This window comes from Radiomyces spectabilis, assembly GCF_025331425.1.
Source record: "Radiomyces spectabilis strain NRRL 2753 chromosome Unknown BYT42scaffold_3, whole genome shotgun sequence".
NCBI lineage: Eukaryota > Fungi > Mucoromycota > Mucoromycetes > Mucorales > Radiomycetaceae > Radiomyces > Radiomyces spectabilis.
Window position 1 is genome coordinate 699255 of NW_026251928.1, and position 25489 is coordinate 724743.

Genomic DNA, 25489 nt, shown 5'->3' on the forward strand with positions numbered 1-25489 from the left:
ATTTTTGTGCTTCCGAAATTGACGTTTTCGTAACATGATATCATTATATGTCAATCAGTAGAAGATCATGAATTTGTCATGATCAACCACGCTATACGATACCTTAATCGACGTTGGAACCCCACTTTTTTTTAACAAACGTGCTCCGCCGCTCAATGCGTTGAACCATAACCCCTAATTTGAATAGCAGAAAAAAAAGCAGTACTTTGTAGATATGCATTATTGACTCCCACGCATCCAAGAGGGCATAACTGTTTCATGCAAGGCGGGATCAAAGACATTCAAAGTTGGCATGGAAATGAGCCCCAAAAAGCCAGAGAAAAACCCAAGGAGGAGGATAGAAAATCACTAGTTAGAATAGTGCGATTATACCACGCAAGTACAAATAACTTTATTTAGGTGGGTGTCGGATAAAATAATCATTGTTTGTTTAAACGTGGCATCTGCAGGAAAGCAAAAAAAAAAAAAGAGGGGCGTGCGAGCGAAAAAGTACGGTTATCATCTGATCGAACTAGCTTTAGACTATCCGACGTTCTGTTTTTCTTTCTTTCTTTTTTTAGCTATTGCATGTAAGAGGAAAAAAAAAAGTTTTTTCTTTATTTTTTTTTCGTTCAGTCATGCTTGTTCAATCGTGTCATCCAACGATAAATACCAAATGGTTTCCATGTAAAATAAGGGGAAAAATAGGAACACTGGATGTTTTGAATAAAGAGATGATTTTTTGAATTCAGGACAAGGATGTAAAAACACTTGTTGGCGAAAAAAAAGAAGAGCGACGAAACATGTGGAAAAATTTTGGGATTATGGGCATATGAGGCAAGTTTAGCAAAGGAACACAATAACGATGAATTTGCGCGATTATGACGAAAAATGTTCGTGCCTGAGTTGGGTTCTGGGCCTCCTTTAAATCACCCACGCACACGACAAAACGCTTTCCCGATTTGTTCCTTGCTTCTCCTTTTATATATACCGTCGCCTGCTTTTTATTTTTTCGATTGTTTTCTACTTTTTCTTTTCCTCTCTTTATCCTTGAATTTCTTTTTTATCTTTCTCATTGGACCCGCGTTTCATTTTTTCATCTCTTGTTATCATGCCAGCACAGACCAAACGATCTCGCAATAGCGCCAAGCCAAAGTTATTCCAATGTACCGGCTATGGTGATTGTCGTATGGTATTTACCCGCAGTGAACATTTGGCACGTCATGCTCGGTAAGAAGATCTAGACTATTGGATATTTTCCGTGGCATGGTCATTGACGCATCCTTTTTTTTTTTTTTTTTTTTTTTTTTTTTTTTTTTACTTCTGCAGCAAACACACCGGGGAAAAACCGTTCAAATGTATCGTACCTGAATGCGACAAGATGTTCAGTCGGTTCGATAACATGATGCAACACACACAAACTCACCGCAGCCATCGTCCTTCGCATTCATCGTTGGGCACTGACCATGCCGGCCCGGGCACACGGTCCTCCACGAGAATGCGCCAACAACACCGGGAAGCTGAACAGCAACGACGACGTTCTACAGATCTTCATGTAGACACGGTGAACGATAAGCATGATCTTCAATCCCGTAGATCCTCCGTGCACAACGATATGGATCTTATCTCTCCGGTGTCACTGGCTTCGCCCGAATCGTTCAGTTCCGTCGATTCTGAACCCGAAGAAGATCTCCACCCTCATCCGTCCACCACCACCACCGAACCCAAATCACGTCGCTTATCGGTGGCGGATTTGTGTAATCCAGTCGATGAAAAGGAACGACTTATACACTTGACAAAGGATGAATTTGAAGCTCTCCAAGGATTCAGCCGTTTTGGTCAACCTTCCACCTTTTATCTCGACTCACTCCAAAGCCTCGTCCCTTGAAAAAGCTCTTAAAAAGGAGGCCCAAACAAAACAGAAAAAACCAAACCACTCACATATCCCCTTCAAAATCATAGCTCTCACTTTGTCATCACATCTTTTTTTCTTCGCACCTTTTTTATCTTATTTTGGCGCTGACATGTTCTAATGTTGCTGTATGTCCCTCTCTTTTGTTTATTGTCATTGAGTTATTGTTTTCTTTTTTATTCCTCATTGTTCCTTTTTTTCCCTTATTCATGTGTTTTTTTTCTTATCCATCTTTTTTACATTTGCTTTTGTCGACTTATTCTCCGAGCTTCCGTTGACTTTTTTTTTTTTTTTTCGGACGTTCTGTACATATCCACCGAATATTTGGGTCTCTTCTACCCCTTCAAAAAAAAGAAAAAAGAAGAGGCCATTTTCTTTTTTTCTTTTTTTCCCCTGGCTTTATCTTTATATCACTTGTAGCTATTTTTTTATGAAATACATACTGTCTGTTGTATAAATTCTCCATTCATTGCTAGTTTACAAGTGTTGCTTCATATCTCGGTCATGGTTGGGTTTTTTTTCGAGCGCCTATTGAAATGGCCGGCTTACAGAAAATGGTTCCTTTTTTTTAGGAGCGACATGATCTAATATCATGCGTTTGTGTGAGGAAACTAATAAAGGAAAAGGAAAAAAAAAGTGCGTTACAATCTGATTGGTACCACTTGAACAACACTACAAAAACAGGGAAATTACAAACGGAAATCACCGGCGATCTCCTTTCTTTCGTTGTTGTTGTTGTTGCTTTTGGAAATGATCGATTTGGAAAATCCACATAATGATCAGATGATTCGGCTTGCCCAAAAAAAACTAAAGATACGCAGTTAACCGTTGTGAATGGGCAAACTTTTCAGAATAATGCACCCTTTCGGTTTCTTTTTTTTCTTTGGGTTATCTTTTTGTATCCTTCCTAAATGTCAAATAAATGCGTCATGATTTCACGACTTTAAAATTCCGCACCCGTAGACGGTTGGGAGCATCATAGCTTCAAAAAAAAAAGCTTGCATTTGCAGCTTACGATTTTGCCCTTTTTTGGAAGCAAGATAGCGCCAAAGCTTCTTTTTTAGCGTCGATGGTGCCTGGAAATTCCACATGCCAACTACGTTGCCCTGACACTAAAACACAACATTGGCCCTGTCTTCCCCAGACGTCAATTTCAGAATTGTTGGTAATGATAAGCGACAATGTAAAAATAAATGGGATTCGTCATTTGCGGACCCGACTTGATTGCTAAATTAACCGACATCATTGTTGGACAAAGACGAAGGAACGACTTATAATGCAAAATAAGCGACTTTATTTTCTGAAGTAAAACGTAAAAATTGGACCCAACTGACTTGATGATGCATCAAAGCTCGATTGGTAAAATAAAAAATACCGTGGTTCATCAAAACCAAACAAAAAATCTTAGGACCACTGGGTGTCCTTAAAACAAAGGATCATCAAAAAACACATCTATTCCTCAATTTTTTTTTCTTGTCTCTTATCATGGTTTTAATCATCAGCCGGTTTTCATTTTTTTTTTTAAATGAGCGCGTGAGGGAAAATCAGAAAATCATCGATAATCCATCATTGACAATTTAGCCAATCACAAGGCGTGCGGCCCATGGCCCGCCTTTTCCAATCCATCACTTCATCGATTTTCAATGGCCGCCACAGATTAGCAGGGGTGAGTTTGGAACGATCGATGTAAAAGTGAATATGATTGGCTAACGGAAACGGTTCAGAACATCCCAGCTAAGCCGTGACGGGTCTTTTTGGAAAGCGACCCGTTTCTGCATATGAACTCACACTTCTTTTTGCAAACTCTTTTTTTCTTTTCTCTTTTTCATTCTTCACTCTCCCTTTCTCCATAATTCATAAAAACATATTCAAGGTAAATTTTTCTACCAATGCAAGATCTAGTTGGATGAGTGTGGACCATCTAATATAGACCAATATTTACTTACCTTCGATGACTCTTCGCATAGATGACTCGCACTTTCTTCGTTGGTGGCAACTGGAAGATGAACGGCTCTGTGTCCCAAGTCAAGACCCTTGTGGACAACCTTAACAAGGTCTCCATTCCTTCCGGAACTGGTAAGTAAAAAACAAGCTGTCCTAGGCTGGGCTTCATATTTGGATACCCGGATGTGGACAAATACACACAACAAAGAGGATAAGTGATCTAAAGATGTGAATGATGTGGTAAAAATAGAGGTCGTCATTGCTCCTCCCGCTCTTTACATTGATCGCGTCCGTCAAACCTTGAACAAGGAGATTGGCGTCGCTGCTCAGAACACCTATGCCAAGTGCAGCGGTGCTTTCACTGGTGAAATCAGTCCCGAGATGCTCAAGGATCTCGGTATTGACTGGACCATTCTCGGTCACTCTGAACGCCGTGAAATCTTCAAGGAATCCAGCGAGGTAAGATAAAGGGCCAGACTCCATCGTGAGGAGGACGACGAGGGAAGAAAAGTCGTCTTTCACGTGAAATAGGGACAAGCAGACCCGGAGGAAGCGGAACTAACGGATTTTGGTGCTTTTTTAGTTTGTCGGTGAAAAGACTGCTCACGCTTTGAAGGCCGGTATCAAGGTCATTGCTTGCATCGGTGAGAAGCTCGAGGAACGTGAAAACAACACCACCACCCAAGTCGTCACCGCCCAATTGAAGGCTATTGCCGACAAGATCGATGACTGGACCAACGTTGTCGTTGCTTACGAACCCGTCTGGGCTATTGGTACCGGCAAGGTCGCCACTCCTGAGCAGGCTCAGGAAGTCCACGAAACCCTCCGCAAGTGGCTCGCCGAAAACGTCTCCAAGGACGTCGCCGAAAAGACCCGCATCATCTACGGTGGTTCCGTCAGTGCCGCCAATGCTGCCGAATTGGGTAAGTCAACCAACCGTTCAACGTAGCACATATTTCTCCTTTGTACAAAGTTTATGCTGACTTGTTTCTTCTCTTTCTCTTTCTTTTTTGTAGCCAAGAAGCAGGATGTCGACGGTTTCTTGGTCGGTGGTGCTTCGTTGAAGCCTGAATTTGACCAGATCATCAACGCTCGCCAGTAAACGGGGGGCGTTTCGCAATATTTTCCTTTTGGTTTTTTTTTTCTATACTGTGATTCTTTTCTGTTGATGTAAATGGTTCCAATTTTTTTCTCTCATCTTGTATCATGTTTATTACACCATCGTACAATAAAGTGAATAAATGAAGAGATACATGGAAAAAAAGAATCGCCTTTACCGAAATGGGGGAAGAGGTGGACGGGAGGGAAAGAGTTCGTAGCCGGTCGCCTGGCGAATTTGACTCTCATTGTTTTGAAACCTGGCAACGGGGAAATGAGTATCCAGTTACCAAAAATAGTCAATGGTTTTTTTTTGTGTGTATGATATTTTCGACGCGAAACGAAGGTGAAACCCCGCATTTGGAAGATAGAGATCAAGCGGACAGCCAGTGCATTTTTTACATGGTCTTATTGCGCGCACTTGATCAATTCTTTTAGCCTTGAGTAATTGAAGCGAGCGTGAGGTGGATATGACTTTTTTCACTGCATAGGTCTCCAAGACGATATCCCAATCGCGGGTAAAATTACCTGGTCAATGTTGGGTCTCCCTTGACTGTTACCGGGTTTTGGCAACTTGGACCTCTTCGGTGGATTTCTTTGCAGCTCCCCTATACCAGGATGCACGTGACGTCAATGGGATTTTTCATGTTTCATAGGTCATTCGCGCATTGGATGTCCCTTTTTTTTTACAAGAATGTAATTTAAGCATCGAGGTATGAGATCGGGTCTCGCTATTTTTGTCAAAAAGCCTTTTTTTTCCTGTTTCATCGGAAATAGTACAAGTGAAAAATGGGTAAACTTTAGAAACAGCGTAGAATACGCGTCTTGGACTGATCAACTGAATGATTACTTTACTGTTGGTATAGAAATAAAGAAATTGGTCACGTAAAAGAATTAATTAAATTTTTTTTCTGATCCCCAACCATATTATATGAAGCGTGCTTTTGAGGCCGACAAATGGACCCGTTGATTATTGTGCAAGACATTCTTAACAGGTGCAATTGTCGGGTTTCTTTGATATCGGATCATTCTCACAGAAATAGCTGCGAATCTTGGGTTATGGCGAACTTCTGTTGTTTTTTTATACACACAATACGTCATGAAATGCTTCGGAGCTTCAAAACTGATTGAGAAAATATCCTGGAAAGGGGATGATGAATATGATTCAACTTACCATACCTTATTTCCGTTTTCTTTTTCCTCTTTTGCACTCTTTTCGTTTTCTTAACTTTTTTTCTTTGGACCTGCCGTGCCCTCTTTAATGGCTCATCGCTCACCATCTGATACTCATTCGCCACGAATGCAGTCGTCCACATTTCAGTGGCCATTACCGTCTTCGCCCACGCGATCCAGCCCTTCTTCCAGTATGACTGTCAAGGAGATCCTCGACCGTTACAGCGAAGATCCCGACATTCTTAAACACATTCTCATGGCCAAAGTCGAAGAAGACAAGGTAAAAAAAAAAGCCTTTTCTCTCCTTTTTTCTTTCCAGTATACGCTGTAGTATCTTTACTCAGGAGTTCTTATCTGTCCTGAATTTTTTTTTCCTTTTTTTTTTGATGATGCTAAAAATAAGTTTTAGAAACAAACAGCCAAAGACGTTTTAAAAACAGAACATGCGCGTATCCATCTTAAGCAGTTGGATATGGAAATACTGCGTTGGACACAATCCGGTTACCCACCGCAGCAGCAACCATACCCATCACGTGTCATGCCAACCAATGGTGCAGGCGATCCTTCCTTAATGCCCAAAATCAACGCGCCTCCACCTCCCATCGTCACTCAGCATACTCATCACGCTCCGCCTTCGCCGGTGGTTTATCCTCATTCCGCGCATCCTCTGTGTCCGCCCACTGCGCCTTCGGCGGCTTCAGCCAACGCCAAGCCTACCTCATGGGCGTCGTCCCACCCACCTCAGTATCGCATGCAACCGATCCATCCTACCACTTCTAACACGAACGACGACGTTTCTCAAAAACGAAGTCGAGCTTCTATATCCAATGGTGAGGAAGACCGTTTGTCACATGACAAGGTCATGGAAGCGCTCAAAGCCAAAATCCAACGTGGAGCATCCATTCAGAGCAAACGGTTGCCAAGTCTACCTAAACCTCCTTCACCACCATCGGTGTCGTACTCAGGTGACCACCACCACCACTGGTATCCCCCTTCGTCTTCCACCTCATCGCCACGGTCTGCGAAACCGGTCTTGCCTCCTATTGACACCACAGTGGGTCGACTTGATAGCGTATCATCGATGATCACCCCGGCCAGTCAGCAAGGCTCTTGCATTTCCTCCTCCAGTCAACCTACACAATCCCTCACTGCCATTACTTCCCCAACCCCGAACGGCTCAAGGATACCCAATGAACGTCACACACACTCCCCACCTTCGGCCGTCATTCATTTCAAGGAAGAACCCGACACAGCCACTCCCTCGGCCACAACCACAGCAGAAGCGTAGAAGAAAAAAGCAGTTTTGGCATGCTTCCAATTTTTTCCTTTCATTCTAGTGTATTTCTATCTATACATGCATTTTGTTATTTATTTATTTATTTATTCAGCTCATCCATCCCCTGTTCTCCCCAATTGTTTTTTTTCTCTTGTTTTTTTTTTACTCTGTTTTCTTAGATGTAGCCTCGGGCGAGGGCGAGTCCATTGTCACGAGCATGAACAACACGCCAAACATGGCCAATACCACTCCGCTACAAAGAAGCCAATGATCACCAATAAATGTCAGGATTTTATGCACCATACTTGGAGAAGAAGGCGTCGCCATAGGCACCCCTTGCAAGGCAGAGATGTTCTCCAAACTCTTTACCACGGCTTCCGGATGATCAAGGGAAAATGGATTTCCCTGGGCATCGCCATTAAAGTACTGTTTATGCTGTGGGTGGAAGGGAAAAAAAAAAGGCAATGGAGGTGTAAGCTAAGACAATTCCTTTCGGGGACAAGTTTAGAAAAGTGGAGCCTACCGCGTGATCCACAATCACAATGCCGGGGATTTTGGATCCGGACAATCCGTAAGCTTTCTGAGCATAAGTCGACCAACGCACGCTGTCCAATTGGGCAAACATGGATACCGGTAAAGAGGCTTTGTGGGCCTGATAAGCCATGTCATGGAATTTTGCTTGAGACGACGTATCTTCGGGATGCATCACACCCACCGCCACCAAACGATCACTTTGCAGAATCTCATTGGAATTCGCAGCCGTCAGTTCCGTGACCAGGCCATACTTGTGTTGATCGATCCACAAAGATAAAGCGTCTTTGTCGGACAAGTCATGCGGGTATACGATTTGCAGCTGATCCTTTTGGTTGACGATCACTGCCACTGGAAGATCCACGGACGATAACCCTAAGGAGGTTCTGGTCTTTGCGTCGGTGGTTGTATAGAATGTAATATGATCGAGGAATCGAGGAGCGATTTGGGAGACAAGCTATATTCACAAGCGGTGAGTCCTGCATTATGCCCAGCCAAATACTCGCGGGAACCGTCCTACCTCTTGAACCTTTTCGTCTTGGTTTTCTCGGTGAACCAAAGCAAACACAATATTCTCCTTTTCGAATCGATTCATCAATTCATCATGCGACACGGCTTTCACGGGAGGCCTGCCAAATAAAAAAGAGTCAAATGCAAAGCTGATAACCAGTTTTAAATGATTCACTTACTCGGTCATTTTGTGCGCATAATTCTCAAGATCATCAAGGGAACGTGGGCCACGATAATCATAATTTGATCCGTGAGCGTACCTGTGCAGCATGAAATGATAAGCAAGTTGTTCACACTCAATCCTCAAACTTAAGAAAAAACACATACAGTCTCAGTGTAGGCAAACCGGTGATTTTGTGGGTGCTACACATCGCACGATGGTCTTCACAGTTGACTTCCGCCAAACGAATAGTGCCTTCCATCTTTTCGGACAAGTCGTTCCAAATAGGCTCCAGTTTCTTACAATGACCACACCATGGCGCATAAAACTTAACAAACCAAAATTCTTCGGGATGCGCTTCAATGTGGGTCAAGTCGTTTTCACTGATAGGCACCGAACGAGCTGACACCGTTGCATAACTGAGAGAAAACAAAGTAAAGAAAAAAAAGACAAATGAACGACTGCACACAAGTATTTGTAACTACATCTCGCTTATATTATACCAAGCAATCAGCAGCTGGAAAGTAAGGCCTAGAATCCACAGCACATTCAGTCGGACGAACATGGTGAGAGAAAGAGGATCCCAAGCAGTAGCCAAAGTCACATCTCGCCACATCTCACGAGCCCTGCTTTGGCCGCGTCTTCTTTTATCCGAGAAATTCTGGATGGATGGCTGAGAACCAATGTCGCGAACTTGGGGGATGCACGCCAGTTGTCAGCGCCATCAACATCAACATTTATGCAACAAGATCTAGATTCGACTAGGATATTTCCGTGGTTCGCTGCGGGTGGACAAAGAAATCAAAAAAGAGATCATTCTTTCCAATCTGCATTTTCCCGAGTCTTTCCGTGGCATGGAAATAACGGGTTGGGGCTTGCATAAAGAAACGGAAAGACTCACGAGATGTCGGGTGACACCCCAGCGCTGCTTGAAAGTCGAAACAAAGATTGGTAATCCAGAAGCCGCGTATGACAAAACTGTCAGTCAGCACACACACTGTTTGCCGACGATCGTGGACTAAAACTAAGCGTTACCATCAAACTTTTGATCATGTATCTTGAGAGAAAAACGAAAGTTGGAATCATAATCCAGTGAGATTTTTTTTTTTTACTATTTGCGTATATAGTTTATCCTTGAGAGATTTTTGTAATAGTAAGAAAGCGACAGGTGACAAATAAAATGAAAAAAAGATACAATTAAAATGATTAAGCATCGTAGGTGGAAGCAGACACGTTGCCACCACGGCCGGTCCAGTTGGTGTGGACAGCGTGGCCCTAGAGTTGAAAAAAAACACGGTGAGTAAGGTATGCAAGATGACATCGGTTTAGCACATAAACTTACAGGGTTGGAAAGGAGTTCGTAAGTGTGGGCACCAAAGTAATCACGTTGAGCTTGCAACAAGTTGGCAGGGAGCATTTCGTGACGAAGACCGTCGTAGAAGTTCAAGGCAGTAGAAAGAGCGGGGGTGGGAATACCCATCGACACGGCGTTGGCCACCACGCTTCTCCAGGCCGACTGAGCCTTACCAGTGGCTTCCTGGAAGAAGGGATCAAAGAGCAAGTTCTCCAATTCAGGGTTGGTGTTGTAAGCGTCACGGATCTTGCCCAAGAAAGCGGAACGAATGATACATCCGCCACGCCACATCAATGCAATACCGGCATTGTTCAACTTCCATCCGTAATCCTTGGCGGCTTGACGCATCAACATGAAACCTTGAGCATACGAAACAATCTTGGCAGCATACAAGGCTTGTCCAAGTTGGTCGAGGAACTCTTTCTTGTCACCGTTGTACTTGGCATCCTTGGGGCCAGACAAGATCTTGGAAGCACGGGTACGTTCATCCTTGAGACTCGACAAACAACGAGCATACACAGCCTCACCAATAAGGGTGACGGGAATACCACGGTCGAGCGAGTCGATACCGGTCCACTTACCAGTACCCTTTTGACCGGCTGTGTCGCGGATCTTTTCAACCAAAGGCTTGCCATCGGTATCCTTGTATCGGAGAATGTCACGGGTAATTTCAATCAAGAAGGAATCCAATTCTCCCTTGTTCCATTCTTCAAAAACATCTGCCATTTCATCGTGGCTCAAACCAAGACCCTCCTTCATGATCTGGTAGACTTCACAAATCAACTGCATGTCACCGTATTCTAGTAATAAAAGAAAGAGAGAATAATTATTACGTCTGTTCTTTCTCTGAATTTTTGGCGCGTTGGCATGGCACGGGATAGGTGTTGCCAATTTTTATGTCGACAGGCTCAAAATGTGGGGGAGCTAATGTTACTTACCGATACCGTTGTGGACCATCTTGACGTAGTGACCGGCACCAGTTTCACCGACCCAGTCACAGCAAGGGGCACCATCGGGAGCCTTGGCAGAAATAGCCTGGAAGATGGGCTTGATGTGTTCCCAAGCTTCTTGGTTGCCACCAGGCATGAGAGAAGGACCGTAGCGAGCACCTTCTTCACCACCAGACACACCGGAACCGACAAAGAGAATGCCCTTTTCTTGCAAATCCTTGCAACGACGAATGGAATCGGGGAAGTGAGAGTTACCACCGTCAATGATGATGTCGCCCTTTTCCAAATGGGGAAGCAACTGTTCGATAAAGTTGTCGACGGCCGAACCAGCCTTAACAAGCAACATGACCTTTCTCGGGCGCTTCAACTTGGCGCACAATTCTTCAACAGAGTGAGCTCCCACAATTTTGGTGCCTACGTTTCAACGTGAGTATCACGGTCACCCGTTTCACAGTATCGCGCACGGTTGCTCTCCGTGGTTGCATTCGATTTCTTTTCCTTTTTCATACCTTTAGCTTCGTTTTCCAAGAAATGATCGACCTTGGAGGTAGTGCGGTTGTAGGCGCACACGACGAAATCGTTGTCGTTCATGTTGAGGATCAAGTTTTGACCCTAGATAAATAGTACAAGGTGGTGAGTCTGGGACTGGACTGTATCGCGTACCGAGAAAAAATGATGCATGTCATCACGCTTACCATGACGGCCAAACCAATGAGACCAATATCAGCACTGCATTAACAACGTATGACGTGAGAAACCAACGAGTAAGAAACTATTCAAACACAATGATAAAAGAGTCATCACTCACACTGCTTGAGTCATTGTTTTTTTACGGTGAGAAAAATTGAAAAAAAAAATTAGTAGAGAAGAAAGAAAGTGAAACGAAAAACGTCGATGATCAATTTAAAAAAGAGAAAAGAAAAGGGGAACACGCGCGTTGCTCCGAAGATGATGTAAGCTATGCGTATGGGAGACTGGCAAATCGCAATCGCAGAAAAATTAAATCCAATTCCCGGTTGGGCTCGGACTGCTATTGCGGATACCCTTGTTCTATGTTGGCGTCGTAAATTAGTCATGCATTTGTCAGTCATCAGATACAGTGCATTTTACATGAGTAGAAATGTAAGACGTTTTCCTTTTCTACCCATGTTCTCTCATTTCCGTTGTCGTCTGTCTACCTTGGCTGCATTCATCCTGCTGGTGCTTGGACGGTTCGTTCCATTATTTGGAGGCCCACCCAACTCTAAATTTTAGGCTCCGACAACCCATCCATCCCCAACGGACGACAAACAACCAGGAAAGGAGCAAGCGACAGGGGCAATACTTTCCCGACGCGTCGAAATTTTTTACCCGCCCAATAGGTTTTCCGAATAAAATAAAGAATTACTCAGACACACTTTCCACAAAAGATACGCAAGAAAACGACTGTAAATTGAACATTCCTCCTTTTCAGCCCCACAGGAGAATGAGGAACTACGTTCAACTCGATAAGCGTCCTTCGATGCATGTTCTTGACAGTTGGTGTTTGTTCTTGCAGGTCCGCGGTTGGGCTCACAGCCTACTGTATATCTTATCAGTTGATCTTCCCTCAATGGTTGATTGGCTGATTGATTGATTTTACCTGCGATAAAAAACTTTTTTTTTCTGTTTTGGCTGCTTTTATGACTGATGCTTATTCAGGACTAGGTTGACTACCCTTGTCAAGACGGGATGGGGGTTGAGATGCAGTTGACTTTTTTCTTCATGATGTTGGCTTTTTTTGACACAAGTGGGAACCATGTATCAAATGTGGTTTGGTTCAATAAACTTACGTCATTTTCCTTTCATGAGACTTAGTATGATGTTTTCTCACCACCGCGAAAAAAACGTCTCCCCGTAACCTTTTTACGCGTCTTTTAATAGCAAAATCCTCAAAGCCTTTCCCACTTGCTCGTCCATGGCGACAAAAGTACAAGTCAAGAATCCACGTTTCATTGTCGTGACAAATCTAAAAATATCTTTTTTTTTTCTTCGAATGCTGAATTTTAACTGGTTTCCCTGGATTTGCATGATTCTTCATGCCACTCTATTTCATGACTCTATGTCGGCCGGATTAAAGGCTTGCTCTTTTTCGTACTGCATTCATACCGCTGAACATTGACAGACGGTGTTCTGTGATAGTTGAAATACAGATGAGGGTAAAAAGGTAGATAAAGAAAACATATCAATAAGTTCATGGCATACGCAAGGGATACGACGTCCCCCTGCCTGTTCACTTCACCTAATATCGCTCCTACGTAAACACAGTTGCAACTCGCATTTACGTTGTACGAACTCTTCACTTGGTGTCCTCAAAAGATACGATAATTAATATTCACTTGTGCACTACATAACTCGCATGGTTTGTTCGAATGACCAAATCATCCAATCACAGTCAATAATGAGAATGTCTGACTGGGGAATGGACAGCTGCGAACGAAACATAAAATGAGGTGATTGGTGAACTTGTGAGCTTCCTCAGCAGACAGCGTCAAGAAAAAAGCAGAGTGTAATTTTTTATTTCCTGAAATAACAAAACCTGTATCGTCATTTATGTGAGGTTTCTCCTGCATGCGGCCAAAGTTGCCTGTCAGACGATCACTGTTGGGGGATTCGACTTTTCCTAGTGGATGTTTGTCTGTAAAGAGATTGTCAGCGTTATACAGATCACATTCAAGACATATTTGCAGAATCCGTGAACTGAAGCTGAATTTCCGAAAATTGTTTGTGCGTCAACTCGTAATTGGTTGTTACGGGTTTCACATGTTATAGAATACAGAGAGAGGAAATTAAAAAAAAAAAAGGATCAACGAATGAATATATTTATGTGGGGTATTCCTGTGGTTTATTTCACGCTGCTTCTATTTTTCTTTGTGCTAGATCAAGACGTGTATCGTATAACAGCGAGAGGACAAAAAATTAAATGGCGCTCGTGCTTCGTAACATGTTATAAAATAGTTGAACACAACCATCATGGCAATTATGATAATCAAGCCAGTGGTATCATTTGATATTATCAAGTGCAACCACCAATTAATGAATGTTTGGAAGGCGATGTTTGGTTGCACTTTCCCCTATTCATGCTTTCCCTCTGCTTCTCGAGCCATGAATTGCTAAAAGGACCACCATGAGTGATGGTGGGTGGCCATTCATCATGTGGTCATTTGGCAATTCAGGTCAGATCAGGTCTTTGGTAAGCACCTGGTACTTGCATAAGCTCGTGGCAGTAAAAAAAAAATAGAAAATGCCGGTATAGTATCATTAGCTTAGTCGGATCACAAACATGACAGGCCATGTTTTTGTTCCCTTTTTTTTTGGATTCCATTAGCGTTTTTGGATCCGAGACCTGGGTCGGTCTCGCCTTGTTTGCTTTTTGGCTCCCTGTGAGCCCCTTGAACGGGTGGAGTTGGGTGAGATAAAAATAAATTGTACTCCGATAATAGAGCTAAAAATGGCGCATTTTTTCAACAGATCGTTTCCTGTTCATCTTTTTTTTTTCTTCTTCTTTTCTATCTCTCTGTCTGTCCTTTTTTTTTCTTTTTTTCCCTTTTCTTTTCCTTCTTCTTATAACATGGCTACTTGTGACATTGCATCAAACGACGAGATTCACACTTACTCTCAAGATCCTCAGGACATTAAAGCGCTGGACGCCTACGATCCTACCGACCTCCATTATACCACTTCTTCCGCTACACCAGCTTCTTTACGATCACAAAGTTCCTCTTTAGCCGATAAATCCGACTACTCTGACGATATCAAATCCACCACATCCACCGAAACCGTATCGACAATGGAAAACACGGTTGAAAAGCAAGTCGCATCTCCTGCGCCCGTCACCGGTCGACGAAGAAGAGGATCGACAGTGACCCAACCCCCACCAGGCAATGTTCTCAGTTTTCAAAGCCAAGGCCACCGCATTCAGGAGGAGAGTGAGTTGACGAAATCAGGAGATGTGAATGAGAACCAAGGGAGTGGTTACAGGGATACATTGTCCGAGATCCATGATCTCCAAGGAGCCAATTCAATCTCAGAGCATGAGGAGCCAGAAGAAACCGAGGAAATCGATATTCAGTCCGACTTACAGCGTGCACGCAAAAATCATCGTTCCACCATGATCTCCATGACCTCGTACATGTCCAGTGCGTCCAACTACGATATGCTGCTGGAACGATTAGCGGCCACCGATGATACCCATGCTTCTTCGTCAGATCAAGAAGACACCAACAGCACCGATCCACCTTCCGAGGAAAATGTACAAAACGAGAACGAAAATCAGCAACACGATGAAAACGAAATTGATTGGGGTAAGCACAATACTAAATAAAATGGAGAGGATTGGCGAGGGATAAGGAACAAGGGGATTAAGAAAAAGGCGATCCGAGGGAATAGAAAAAAAAATAGAGGGTGAGGAACTCGAGTTTTGATGGAGGCTTACGGGGCTTTTGTTATTATTTTAGAGTTCTGGTCCAAGGTGATTTCAGATTTCAGCAGTGTTGCCAAGTCGGAACGAAAAGTCCTGTCAATGAATGTGCAACGTGGAATTCCTCCTTCTGTGCGAGGGATGGTTTGGCAACTTTTTGCAGGATCCAAGGATCCCAAACTGGAAGACAAATATATGCAGCTTCTTAAGGAGGAATCCGTGTACGAAAAAGCCATCGTACGAGATTTGAGTCGCACCTTTCCACATCATCCCTACTTTCAAAGTAAAGAAGGCCAAGATGCCCTGTTCAACGTGGTCAAGGCATTTTCTCTCTACGATACCAATGTCGGCTATTGTCAGGGGATTTCCTTCATTGCAGGTCCATTACTTTTGAATGTAAGTGACACAAGAGACTTTTTCTCTGTGCGTGTGGATAGGATAACTGACGGTATGAGGATTAGATGCCGGAAGAAGAAGCGTTCTGTGTTCTTGTACAGATGATGCAACGGTATGGATTACGTGGTCATTTTACCCCACAAATGGATACGCTGCATCAGCGATTGCATCAGTTTGCTGGATTGCTTTCGGATCATCTGCCCCACGTTTACCGGCATTTTGAAGCGCAAGGGGTTCGATCCAACATGTACGCTTCACAGTGGTTCATGACATTGTTTGCTTACAAGTTTCCACTGGATTTTGTTTTCCGCATCTACGACATTTTGCTCGCGGAAGGTATCGAAGCCATTCATCGTATCGCGCTGGCTCTCATAGAAAAGAATCAATCCATGATTCTGAGTCTTGAATTCGACGATCTGGTGAATTTCCTGAAATCGCACATGATCGACGCATACGATGGCAATCCGTCGGGACTCATTCACGATGCATACCAGATTCAAATTGTGCGCAAACGGCTGGATCGTCTTGCGAAAGAATACCAAGTGGAAGCGGCGAGAGCCAATACGGAAGCGGAGGCAATTGAAACATTACGTCGACAGAACAAGGCGCTGTCGGAAACGGTACGGCATTTGGAGCAAACCATGGAGAATCTGAATAAAGAGCACGCGCTGGTCGCTAGCCAATTGATTGCGTCGAAAATGGATATCGCCCGTACCAACGACGAGAACGATGCGTTGAGACAGCAAGCCAACGATCTGAAACGGGCACTGGAGACGTTGCCAGGGGAAGTGGAAGCACGAGTAAAGGAAGAGATGGAGATCTTGTGTACAAAGAACGGGGCACTGGTCCAACGCAACGCAGCTTTGGAAGATCAATTGGCATATATGGAGAATATGGTGATTGAAATGAAGGTGAAATATGCCGATAGTGAAAACGAGCGTGAAGGACTTCGTCAACGACTGAATGATCTCAAAAAATTAATGGGTCATGTTTGAACGATGAACGATGAACGCAGGCGTCGGTTCTTTTTTTGAGGCTCCGTCATCGGAGCTACTGAATGTCAAATTGGTTCTCCACAAGCGCCTTTGGACCGAGTCTCACCCTCCTAAATACGGCTTCTTTGGTGAACCATGGTCTTGCCACCGAGTCAACCCAAAGCACCTATAGCAAAAGTTTTTTTTTTGTTTTATTTTTTTTCGGTTATCACTTAAATAACAAAAATATACCAATCTTTTTTCCCTTTTTCTTACTTTCTATCCTTCTCTCGTTTTCACCTAAAAGTCATGCTCGCTTCAAGATTGCAATCTCGTTCCACCGCCTTGTTGGGTTCTTTGAGCACCCGCACCTTGAGCAAGCGTTTCTATGCTGCCACTTCTGAAGAGGTACATTATGCATAAACTTACACCCGTCGTCTCGGAGGCTCGACGTATATCCATTGATGTTCCCGTTATTAACTGTGTGATCGCGGTGTGTGTCAATGATATGGTTATTAGGTCAAGAAGACTGCCTTGTACGATTTCCACGTCAAGCACGGTGGTAAGATGGTGCCTTTTGCTGGTTATGCCATGCCTATCCAGTACGGCAACATGGGTATGCTTGCTTCCCACTTGCACACTCGTGAAAAGGCTTCGATCTTTGATGTCTCTCACATGCTTCAGAGCAGGTAAAGAAAAATAGAGAGCGGAATGATCAATGGTTTTTTTTTCTCTTCATCTTCTTATTGTGAGTGAGAGGGACCGAGGACTCATCCAACGTCAGAGAGCGCTCATCAGAAAAGAAAAAGGAAAAAGATGGTAGTGGGGGAGAGCGGAGATTGATGGTTATTTTTGGTAGTCCGGGGTAATTTCTTAAAATCTAATCATTATATTTGTCTTTATTTAGAGTGGTGGGTAAGGATCGCAAGAAGTTCTTTGAGACCTTGGTGACGGCCGATCTCCACAACATGCCTGTGGGTCAGGGTTCCCTTTCGGTGTTCACCAACGAACAGGGTGGTATCATTGACGATACCATTGTCATGCAACACGAGGACAGCCTCTACGTTGTGTCCAACGCCGGCTGTGCCGATAAGGACACCGCTCACATCCGCAAGCACTTGGCTGAATTCCAGAAGAAGGGCGGTGACGTCGACTGGGAGATTATCACCGATCACTCTCTTATCGCTATTCAGGGTCCTTCGGCCGCCGCGGCTTTGGAAGCTTTGGTTGGCAAGTCGTTGAACGACTTTGGTTTCATGAACGGCCGTTTCATGGACGTTGCCGGTGTTCCTTGCCACATTGCTCGTTCCGGTTACACTGGTGAAGACGGTTTCGAATTGTCCATCCCCACACCTGAAATTGTCACCATTACCGAAAAGTTGTTGGCTCAACCCGGTGTTGAATTGGCCGGTCTTGGTGCTCGTGACTCGCTTCGTTTGGAAGCCGGTTTGTGCTTGTACGGTAACGATCTCGATGAGACCACCACTCCCGTTGAAGCCGGTCTTACCTGGACCATTCGTAAGTCGTTTTTTATTATTATTTTTTTTGTCCTTTATTTGGCCTTTGGTCCTCCGAGAATGTCCGTGAACTAAAAGATCTCATCTTATTTTTTTTTTTCGATAGCCAAGTCGCGTCGTGAGACTGGTGGTTTCTTGGGTGCCGAACACATCTTGCCTCAGATCAAGGGTGGTGTGAGTCGTCGTCGTATTGGTCTTTTCGTTCAGGGCGCTCCTGCTCGTGATGGTTGCGAGATCTTGAGCAAGGAAGGTGAAGTGATTGGTAAGATCACCTCGGGTTGCCCCTCTCCCAACTTGAAGAAGAACATTGCCATGGGTTACGTCAAGAACGGTTTCCACAAGAAGGGCACCGAGTTGGATGTCAAGGTCCGAAACAAGCTCCAGAAGGCCGTCATCACCAAGATGCCTTTTGTTGAAGCCAGATATCACAAATAGATTTCATCCCTAAAATTCCCATTATAATTACTTCCATTCTTCCCTCTGTAAGACTCAAGCCTTCATATACATGATCTGTCTCCTTTTTACGCCATCGGGTACTTGAATTTAACTCTATATTTTGCTTATTCTTTTTGTGCAATCTTTATTTGCTTTGAAAGACCAACAAAAAAAAGGAGCAAATCAGAAACAGTTGTTTGTTTGTTTGTTTGTTTTTATCATGGAATGGATCAGTCAATACTTGAATCATGGATTTCTCTCATCATCCGTCATGAACATTGTAGAGTTTTTACACTCGTGCTTGATATGGTCATTTTTAATTGAAAAAATAAAAAAAGGAACCAGATCATCTCTTTGGAACAGTTAATTTGAAATTTTTACTCGTTCTTGCACTTTCGCGCAATCATGGCCGCCACAGCACCACCAATACCATTACCGTCGCGGGTCACCTACAAAAAACGTCAACATCTCATCCATTCATAGGTTCATCTGTTCCTCAAGCACTTACGCCAATATTAATTCGATCGACGGAATCGCCATAAATAGACCGTAAAGATTCATTCACATGACGAGGGAAATTCGGGTAATGTTCATAAATGGCTCCCTCAACACCTAAAAAGAATCTGCTTAATGCGTGGCTAAAAAAAACACAAAAGCGAAAATGGCTTACTGATGGTTAGACCTTCTTCCAACGCGTTGCGCTTGTCAATGATAGCACTAATAGCTGCAGCGACCAAACGCGCGGCTCGACGTCCAACGGCTTCACAGATAGCGTGAACTATTTGTCGATCGGCAATGGTGGTACTAGGAATATTCATGATGGCTTCCAAGATATGTTTGGTTGACTCCAATTCGGGAGTTTCGTCGGAACTGATGGCGCTCATGTACGATGTTTCAAAAGCATTCTGAGTGCTAATCTCCTTTGAATATTGGCCGTCGAACAAGAGACGACGATCCATAAAGTCAACAATGATACTGCGTGATAATTCACCCAGATAAAGGCCAGACACCATCTTTTCAAAAAGATGGATTTCCGGGTTCACTGAACAACGGTTGACGCAGTTATCGTAAACGGTACGTGGCAGATCTTGCGGATGCTTGTCGCTGAAAGAACCCCATTCTGTATTGATAATCATATCGCCGTCCTTGTCTTTATCCTGGACGTGACCCTTCAACTTTTCCACTTTGGACACCTTTTCCCAATACGCAGCATTGGTACCTGTGCTGACGGTGCACGCCACCAATGTATCGAGACTACGATAACTGTGGGCCAAAAGACAACCGACTTGTTTACAGAAAGAACAAACACGTAAAAAAAAATGAGTTTGCTTGTTACTGCGCAATATGTTCAGAATGAGCTTTTCTTTACCTGCACCGTTGATCACGGCTTCCACGACCACCGGGGTTTTGTGTTTTTGGAAAGCGATCTGTAACAATTCAGCAATGTTCTTGTTATCGGCGCCGGTGATTTCAAAATCCTTTGTCCATTGGAGGACGGAAGCTTTATTGATGGCGGTCTGTGCCAACGGGAAGGAAAGCACAAAGCCTAAAGCCAGAGGTTCACTGACCGAGGATTTGCCCAAAAAGGTGAGAAACTGATCCACACTCTGGGCGAGAAAATCGATCATGTGGGTGACAGGCCCCTTTTTCAATGTGTCGTTGATGAGATACTTTTGTTGACGTGTACTGATACGACCTTGACCGTGCAAAGTAACAAAATAGATACGGATAAACGAACCTGCCGACGTTCAGTGATACACGTGGGTGTTAGTTTCTTGCTTTTTGGGCCGGGAGCAACGAAAGGTTTTCATGTATCAAGAGACTTACCGCTGAGATCGAGTCCGAGATATTCGCCTGTTTCTTGACCGGTAGGGTGCTTGGAAATCCATGAAGGAAGCATAGCCACATTGGCGTTGTTTTTATGAAGACCTTCTTCTAGCTCGCCTCGAAGATGTTGCGACAGCTGCTTGAGTCGGTCGCTGCGCAATCGAAATTGATCCTTCAACTCCTGCACAGCCTGAAGTTGCTCTTCAGATCCCATAATGGGATTCTGAGCTAGTGCTGAATTCTGATTCATTTTTTCCAAGATACAAGAAAAATAGCAATACGGAAAGAAGAACCCGGAAAACCCAAGTAAAAAACTCTTTTCGCCTGTATAATATGAGTAAGCAGAGTCAACTTCACCCAGGGTTTGGCTGCATTACAAACCTTGCATAAAAATCTCCGCGGTCAAGTTCCGCCAATCACAAAGCATCATTTTCGATATCATTTTTATTTTTGTAACTTTTGATGATCAAAGAAAAAATAAACATACGAAAATTTTGGCGGATGTCCTGTTAACAACACTCACAACATCAAGAAAAGATAAGCAAGGTGACTTCTTTGAGTTATCGCCCTATTTTCTACTGGACATTTGCGGCTAATGCTTTAAGGCTATCTCATTCGAATGCAAAAACCATCAACCACCGACGGTTTCGGCGGGTGCTTTGCACGTTTGCCTTTGTAGTCTGTCTTGCCCACTTGCTTGGTTCATCCTGGCAATTAAAGGCCTGTTGAGGTTGACAGGCACGTCAAATTCACCCTTCATTTTTTTTTTGCTATGCTGCCATACTACCTTTGCTATGTTTCCATTTTTCATCTGGTTGACTACATAAAATTGCTGATTCGAATTTGAATAAAGTGTATCAGACTTAGTCAAACATGTGCAATCAGAAACCTTTAAAACTTTAAATTCATCTTCGGCTTTGCGCCGCGAAACTGCCAATGATACCTATACTGGATTATAGCGGACTGCTTTTTTGCAATAAAAGACGAGGAGTCGATGCGAGGCCACAATGAAGGGCCTCGGATGATCTTGTGTATTACCTTGTTTCTCCCAAATATCGTCAGTTTCTCTTTGTTATTACAATGCTATTAAGGAATAGCGATTTCCATTGGGATGAAGTAAAACCATCAAGGAAGGGAAGGTGGAGTACATACGCCTATTGCTTTTTAACAAGAGGTGTTTATTTGGATCCATGAAAAGGAATTGTCTGTTCGCTAATGAGCGGAATTATGAGTGGTGAATTTTTTTTATAGTAAAGGAATAGTAAAGGAAGTTCGAGGGGGGAGAGAGGAAGGAGGTTCATTCTCCCTAGTTTTCGCAATGCACCTCTTATTTCTTGTAAACCCAGTTGCCTGATGAAGAAGCTTCGAATTTCGACTTGGTGGAGGATAACATACGTTGAAGCGCAGCGATGGTGGGCTCCGATTCGACCCAGTGGAAATACGTGGGCTCCCATTGGGTGCCATTTTGATCACGCTCAGCCTTTTCAGCTCGCTTTTGGTTCTCGATCTTGCTCTTCTCGACGCCCGCGGTTTGGGTATCGTTGGCCCGGATCGCCTCCGAAACCTTTTGCCATATACGACGACTTTCCATTTCTCCTTGTTCTTCCAAGCTCTTGACGTGCATTTCAGCCGGCTTGAGTTGAGTGACATCCAAAAACGGTTTGGAAGCCTTGGTGCCGTAAGCAGTGATGGTCGATTTGGCACTCCATTGACCTTCAATCTTGTGCATGTACTCCTTGGAATTACCCGCGTTTTTCCGAATGTAGCACTTGAAGTGATTGCGTTCACCGGAAATCCATCCGCGCGAGCTGTACTCAATTGTCGCATAGAAACCGCTCGTCGACTGGATATACGAATGGCCAGTCAATTCGACATACGGAGCTATACACAAACGGAAGTGAGCATGAAACAAAAACAAAAAAAAAAAAAAGGAGTCGGGCCACCGCCAGCTGGATTCGACAACCGGCAATCCGTCATCCGTACCCCAAATCAATAGAACATCCCCATCCCCATCGCATCCACAAGGAATCAAAAAAAAAATGAAAATATGGGGCCTTACCTGCGTACCAGATACCGTTGACGGTCAAGGAGGGACTGGTGAACATGTAGGTTTCATCGCGCGAGTGGAGTTTGACGACGCTGTGACCGACTTGATCACAAATCAGGGAAGTACCGGAGAAGCGAGTCTTTTGTCCCGTGTGACCATTTAGGGAAATGCCTGCTTTTTCATTCTCGATGTAGAATCCGGTGACCGGGGGATGATGCGACACTTGTTCGCAGATGACCTTGGTTTCGCCGCATCCGTCCACATCCCCCCAAGTCATAAAGTATTGTTCACCAAGCACAGGATTGTATGGTTTCTTCTCCCACTCGCCTTTAGGAACACGACTGGAATACGAAGCATTCAATGAAGAGATATACCATTTGACAAATCGAATCATGCGTTCCAGTTCATCATCCGATTCAGGTATAGCTGCGAACAGCTCCGGTTGCTGAGTCCAATATTCACTGCGACACAAAAAAAAAAGAATATCTCCTATTACTTTTTTTTGCCCTTCTCTTTGATATAGAAAACCCGGTCGCTTTCCATTGGAAACCACGGCACAACTCATAAATCCCAACTCATCCTTCCTACGTACGAGTATTCAATCAACGACACGGGCGCTAGAAGAAAAGCAGGACACGTCAGCGAGGATAAATCGCCAGAGAAAGAGGCCAGCGATTTCAGAAATGAATGGAAAGCGCCTTTCTGTTCGACAGGGATCTGTTCAACGTTGTTGACTTCGTCTTCGGATGCTGCAGAAGCCATGGTGTGTTTGAATGAAAATGACGAAATACGTGCGAAAAAAGATAAGAAAAAAAAAGGAAGAAAAATAAAAAGAAAGATTCAGTAGGAGATAAAGAGTGTAAAAAAAAAGGGTTTGGCTTCGCTCGGTTTTTATAAACGGAGCCAGGCGCCGGTTGATTCTTTGGGATGATTGGCACCAATCCAGACGATGCATCGCATGATTTACGTCATTTACTGGATAATACTTGCCACTTTTTTGCCAAGACTTGTTCAATTTATCAACTGTCGTGTTTCCCGTAGACTGGGTGACGTCTAGGAAACAACGAAAAATGAATCAAAAAGAATTCATAATAAATACTGTAAATGTTCGGTTCTCAGGGTCCAAATCGCTATGCAGCTGAAACTTTGAGACTCTCACTCTGTGAACAACAGTCGCTGTAATAATCATATGCCAATAGCTTAGGTCGAGTGAAACCTGGCGGCTTGAAAAAGATGGGCAAGCTCAGTAAAGATGTTCAAATGCCGTTGACATTGGGTCATGGTCATCCTAATCTCAAAGTTGAGCAAAAACAGCTGAGCACGCGTTCCTAAGTGATGTCCCAGATCTTCTTCTCTTTTTCAAAACCGGAATTATCGCCCTAGTTATGGTTGTGAAGTAATAGGCTTTCAATAATGGTTCAAGTTGACCATGTTCTTTTTGTTATCAAAATTTTTTGTTTCTGGATCTTCCTTTTTTTCTTGTTTGCTTATTTTTTGTCCTACCTCAAGCCAACAAACGCCCCACACAATCACATGATACTCTTTTTGTTTTTTTTGAGTTTGCCAAACATTGAACTTGCCAGTCCCATCGGATATCGAGATCCGTGCTCCCAAATGTCTCCATGTCCCACCTGGATTAACCTTTGATTACACATCCGCTCCAATACTCAACAGCTTTAACGATGTGGGAATGACGTGTTCAACATGAAATTTTTAAAAAGCCGTAGGGTAAATTATCATGGCAGAAGCAAAAATGGCCAATAAGAGCCCATCAAAAGCTTCCATGCCATCGGATGGGTTTTCCCGATACAGGACCATCGATTGGTATTTAGTATCATCGTGTAGATGAACACATGCGGGCAATGGTTGCACGCAAAAGCTTGTATTGCGATTGCAATTGCGTTGGGTAACAATAATATGTATAAGGATTAATCCACATCCAGCTTCTCTTGTTTTGTCCGGAAACTCGCGCTTTGATAAAAATTGCATGCGCTGATAAGGTAAGGTAACTTGTTCGCGTGATCAATCATTTACAGCAGTTGTTGGGTAAAAAAATAATGTCCAGTACAAAGCATTTCAAATGCAGAAAACGATGTTCTTCAGGCATCCCACATTATTCAAGGATGAAATTTCTTTCGGTTTCGAAGGAATTTTACAAAAGCGCGCTGATTTACAATGTATAATTGTTGAATGTCCCTCAAGCAAAGTATACCCTGGTATTTTATTATCGCAGCAACAAAGAGAAGAATTCCAGAATGCACGCGAACCTCGCTGTGTGACCATGACTGATCACTGCAGATCGGTCAGTTTGGAGTGCAGAGAAGAGTACAGTGATAGGTCGCTGGTAATTCTCTACTTTGTCCAGGTTGTCATATATTACTGAGCTTTTGCGTGGCAAGCTAGAGATTGCTTGCTTGATGAAAACGTATAGTATGACGGACAACACCGCATTCACAGCTGCAAGCTGCTCCCATGCTACTCATTTTTATTGATATAAAAAGAAAACACCTCTTGTACATCCACAGTGTCAAAGGATGCCAAGAAACATACAATACACGCTGAATCAAAAGTGACTATGCTTTTTTTTATTATTATTTAGCAGGACACTATCTCGGCGTATTATAATCTCCGTTCAGATATTGGAATCAAGGGGTCTGCTCGATCTACCGCACTTTTTCTTTGTTTTCTGCAAATGTAGGGAGATGAGAGAAAAAAGAGAGAAAAGGAGAAACGGTTTTTGATCAAAGAAATTACGTACCAAAAATTTCAATGTGGAACGAATTAGAGTTTTTTTTAGTATGGCGTTTATGGCAATAAGCTCGTGGGGATGGAGGAATAGCCGTGTTGAAAAAATTCCAAGTCCATATGCAAGAAAAATTGCGTTCAACGCGATTGTGCAACAGCCGTGTCATCCGGTCTGCATCAGCCGCTCTACATGCAACGGTGGTGCAACGATCATATTTTGACG

At 43.6% G+C, this 25489-nt stretch overlaps 10 protein-coding genes across 10 annotated transcripts; 5 read left to right on the forward strand and 5 right to left on the reverse strand.

Annotated features, from left to right (window-relative positions):
• Positions 1-1090: 1090 nt before the first annotated feature.
• On the forward strand, positions 1091-1867 carry BYT42DRAFT_611277 (uncharacterized protein; the record flags this gene model as incomplete). Its single annotated transcript, XM_051571484.1, has 2 exons — positions 1091-1209; positions 1309-1867. The coding sequence occupies 2 exons, from the start codon at positions 1091-1093 to the stop codon at positions 1865-1867; spliced, it is 678 nt and encodes a 225-aa protein (XP_051426017.1).
• A 1839-nt stretch (positions 1868-3706) lies between these two features.
• On the forward strand, positions 3707-5131 carry BYT42DRAFT_559272 (triosephosphate isomerase). The gene is made up of 5 exons (XM_051567100.1): positions 3707-3764; positions 3859-3967; positions 4086-4294; positions 4419-4758; positions 4852-5131. Exons 2-5 carry the CDS (start codon positions 3859-3861, stop codon positions 4935-4937), a joined length of 744 nt encoding a protein of 247 aa, XP_051426018.1. The 5' UTR covers positions 3707-3764; the 3' UTR covers positions 4938-5131.
• An 877-nt stretch (positions 5132-6008) lies between these two features.
• BYT42DRAFT_226432 (uncharacterized protein) lies at positions 6009-7571 on the forward strand. Its single transcript, XM_051562606.1, has 2 exons — positions 6009-6386; positions 6516-7571. The coding sequence occupies exons 1-2, from the start codon at positions 6195-6197 to the stop codon at positions 7392-7394; spliced, it is 1071 nt and encodes a 356-aa protein (XP_051426019.1). The 5' UTR covers positions 6009-6194; the 3' UTR covers positions 7395-7571.
• Positions 7545-9148, reverse strand: BYT42DRAFT_611280 (uncharacterized protein; the record flags this gene model as incomplete). Its single annotated transcript, XM_051571485.1, has 6 exons — positions 7545-7817; positions 7906-8370; positions 8434-8542; positions 8603-8683; positions 8751-9002; positions 9087-9148. The coding sequence occupies 6 exons, from the start codon at positions 9146-9148 to the stop codon at positions 7545-7547; spliced, it is 1242 nt and encodes a 413-aa protein (XP_051426020.1).
• A 472-nt stretch (positions 9149-9620) lies between these two features.
• On the reverse strand, positions 9621-11811 carry BYT42DRAFT_559281 (6-phosphogluconate dehydrogenase, decarboxylating). Its single transcript, XM_051567101.1, has 6 exons — positions 11696-11811; positions 11583-11616; positions 11397-11499; positions 10876-11301; positions 9926-10737; positions 9621-9858 (listed from the first exon to the last, which is right to left on the reverse strand). The coding sequence occupies exons 1-6, from the start codon at positions 11707-11709 to the stop codon at positions 9790-9792; spliced, it is 1458 nt and encodes a 485-aa protein (XP_051426021.1). The 5' UTR covers positions 11710-11811; the 3' UTR covers positions 9621-9789.
• Positions 11812-14382: 2571 nt separating this feature from the next.
• BYT42DRAFT_559286 (rab-GTPase-TBC domain-containing protein) lies at positions 14383-16961 on the forward strand. Its single transcript, XM_051567102.1, has 3 exons — positions 14383-15209; positions 15363-15721; positions 15787-16961. Exons 1-3 carry the CDS (start codon positions 14477-14479, stop codon positions 16714-16716), a joined length of 2022 nt encoding a protein of 673 aa, XP_051426022.1. The 5' UTR covers positions 14383-14476; the 3' UTR covers positions 16717-16961.
• BYT42DRAFT_559288 (uncharacterized protein) lies at positions 16962-18341 on the forward strand. The gene is made up of 3 exons (XM_051567103.1): positions 16962-17103; positions 17215-17384; positions 17603-18341. Exons 1-3 carry the CDS (start codon positions 17005-17007, stop codon positions 18285-18287), a joined length of 954 nt encoding a protein of 317 aa, XP_051426023.1. The 5' UTR covers positions 16962-17004; the 3' UTR covers positions 18288-18341.
• Positions 18342-19024: 683 nt separating this feature from the next.
• BYT42DRAFT_492039 (uncharacterized protein) lies at positions 19025-20688 on the reverse strand (the record flags this gene model as incomplete). The annotated part of the gene is made up of 5 exons (XM_051564118.1): positions 19025-19096; positions 19156-19259; positions 19318-19932; positions 20017-20385; positions 20475-20688. 5 exons carry the CDS (start codon positions 20686-20688, stop codon positions 19025-19027), a joined length of 1374 nt encoding a protein of 457 aa, XP_051426024.1.
• Positions 20689-21801: 1113 nt separating this feature from the next.
• Positions 21802-22915, reverse strand: BYT42DRAFT_491475 (uncharacterized protein; the record flags this gene model as incomplete). Its single annotated transcript, XM_051564082.1, has 2 exons — positions 21802-22355; positions 22534-22915. The coding sequence occupies 2 exons, from the start codon at positions 22913-22915 to the stop codon at positions 21802-21804; spliced, it is 936 nt and encodes a 311-aa protein (XP_051426025.1).
• A 3-nt stretch (positions 22916-22918) lies between these two features.
• BYT42DRAFT_559295 (uncharacterized protein) lies at positions 22919-23371 on the reverse strand. The gene is made up of 2 exons (XM_051567104.1): positions 23003-23371; positions 22919-22941 (listed from the first exon to the last, which is right to left on the reverse strand). The coding sequence occupies exon 1, from the start codon at positions 23281-23283 to the stop codon at positions 23083-23085; it is 201 nt and encodes a 66-aa protein (XP_051426026.1). The 5' UTR covers positions 23284-23371; the 3' UTR covers positions 22919-22941; positions 23003-23082.
• Between the last annotated feature and the right edge of the window lie 2118 nt (positions 23372-25489).

What these genes read in the sequence shown, in the direction of transcription:
- BYT42DRAFT_559295 (XM_051567104.1), bottom strand. Translation starts at nt 23,283, where the DNA reads ATGGCTTCTGCAGCATCCGAAGACGAAGTCAACAACGTTGAACAGATC.
- BYT42DRAFT_226432 (XM_051562606.1), top strand. Translation starts at nt 6,195, where the DNA reads ATGGCTCATCGCTCACCATCTGATACTCATTCGCCACGAATGCAGTCG. An exon ending in CCAAAGTCGAAGAAGACAAG is followed by an intron (nt 6,387 to 6,515) that starts GTAAAAAAAAAA and finishes AATAAGTTTTAG; the next exon opens with AAACAAACAGCCAAAGACGT.
- BYT42DRAFT_559286 (XM_051567102.1), top strand. Translation starts at nt 14,477, where the DNA reads ATGGCTACTTGTGACATTGCATCAAACGACGAGATTCACACTTACTCT. An exon ending in TGAAAACGAAATTGATTGGG is followed by an intron (nt 15,210 to 15,362) that starts GTAAGCACAATA and finishes TTATTATTTTAG; the next exon opens with AGTTCTGGTCCAAGGTGATT. An exon ending in CAGGTCCATTACTTTTGAAT is followed by an intron (nt 15,722 to 15,786) that starts GTAAGTGACACA and finishes TATGAGGATTAG; the next exon opens with ATGCCGGAAGAAGAAGCGTT.
- BYT42DRAFT_559281 (XM_051567101.1), bottom strand. An exon ending in TCATTGGTTTGGCCGTCATG is followed by an intron (nt 11,500 to 11,582) that starts GTAAGCGTGATG and finishes CTATTTATCTAG; the next exon opens with GGTCAAAACTTGATCCTCAA. An exon ending in CTTGGAAAACGAAGCTAAAG is followed by an intron (nt 11,302 to 11,396) that starts GTATGAAAAAGG and finishes GTTGAAACGTAG; the next exon opens with GCACCAAAATTGTGGGAGCT.
- BYT42DRAFT_559288 (XM_051567103.1), top strand. Translation starts at nt 17,005, where the DNA reads ATGCTCGCTTCAAGATTGCAATCTCGTTCCACCGCCTTGTTGGGTTCT. An exon ending in ATGCTGCCACTTCTGAAGAG is followed by an intron (nt 17,104 to 17,214) that starts GTACATTATGCA and finishes TATGGTTATTAG; the next exon opens with GTCAAGAAGACTGCCTTGTA. An exon ending in TCTCACATGCTTCAGAGCAG is followed by an intron (nt 17,385 to 17,602) that starts GTAAAGAAAAAT and finishes GTCTTTATTTAG; the next exon opens with AGTGGTGGGTAAGGATCGCA.
- BYT42DRAFT_559272 (XM_051567100.1), top strand. Translation starts at nt 3,859, where the DNA reads ATGACTCGCACTTTCTTCGTTGGTGGCAACTGGAAGATGAACGGCTCT. An exon ending in CTCCATTCCTTCCGGAACTG is followed by an intron (nt 3,968 to 4,085) that starts GTAAGTAAAAAA and finishes TGGTAAAAATAG; the next exon opens with AGGTCGTCATTGCTCCTCCC. An exon ending in TCTTCAAGGAATCCAGCGAG is followed by an intron (nt 4,295 to 4,418) that starts GTAAGATAAAGG and finishes GTGCTTTTTTAG; the next exon opens with TTTGTCGGTGAAAAGACTGC.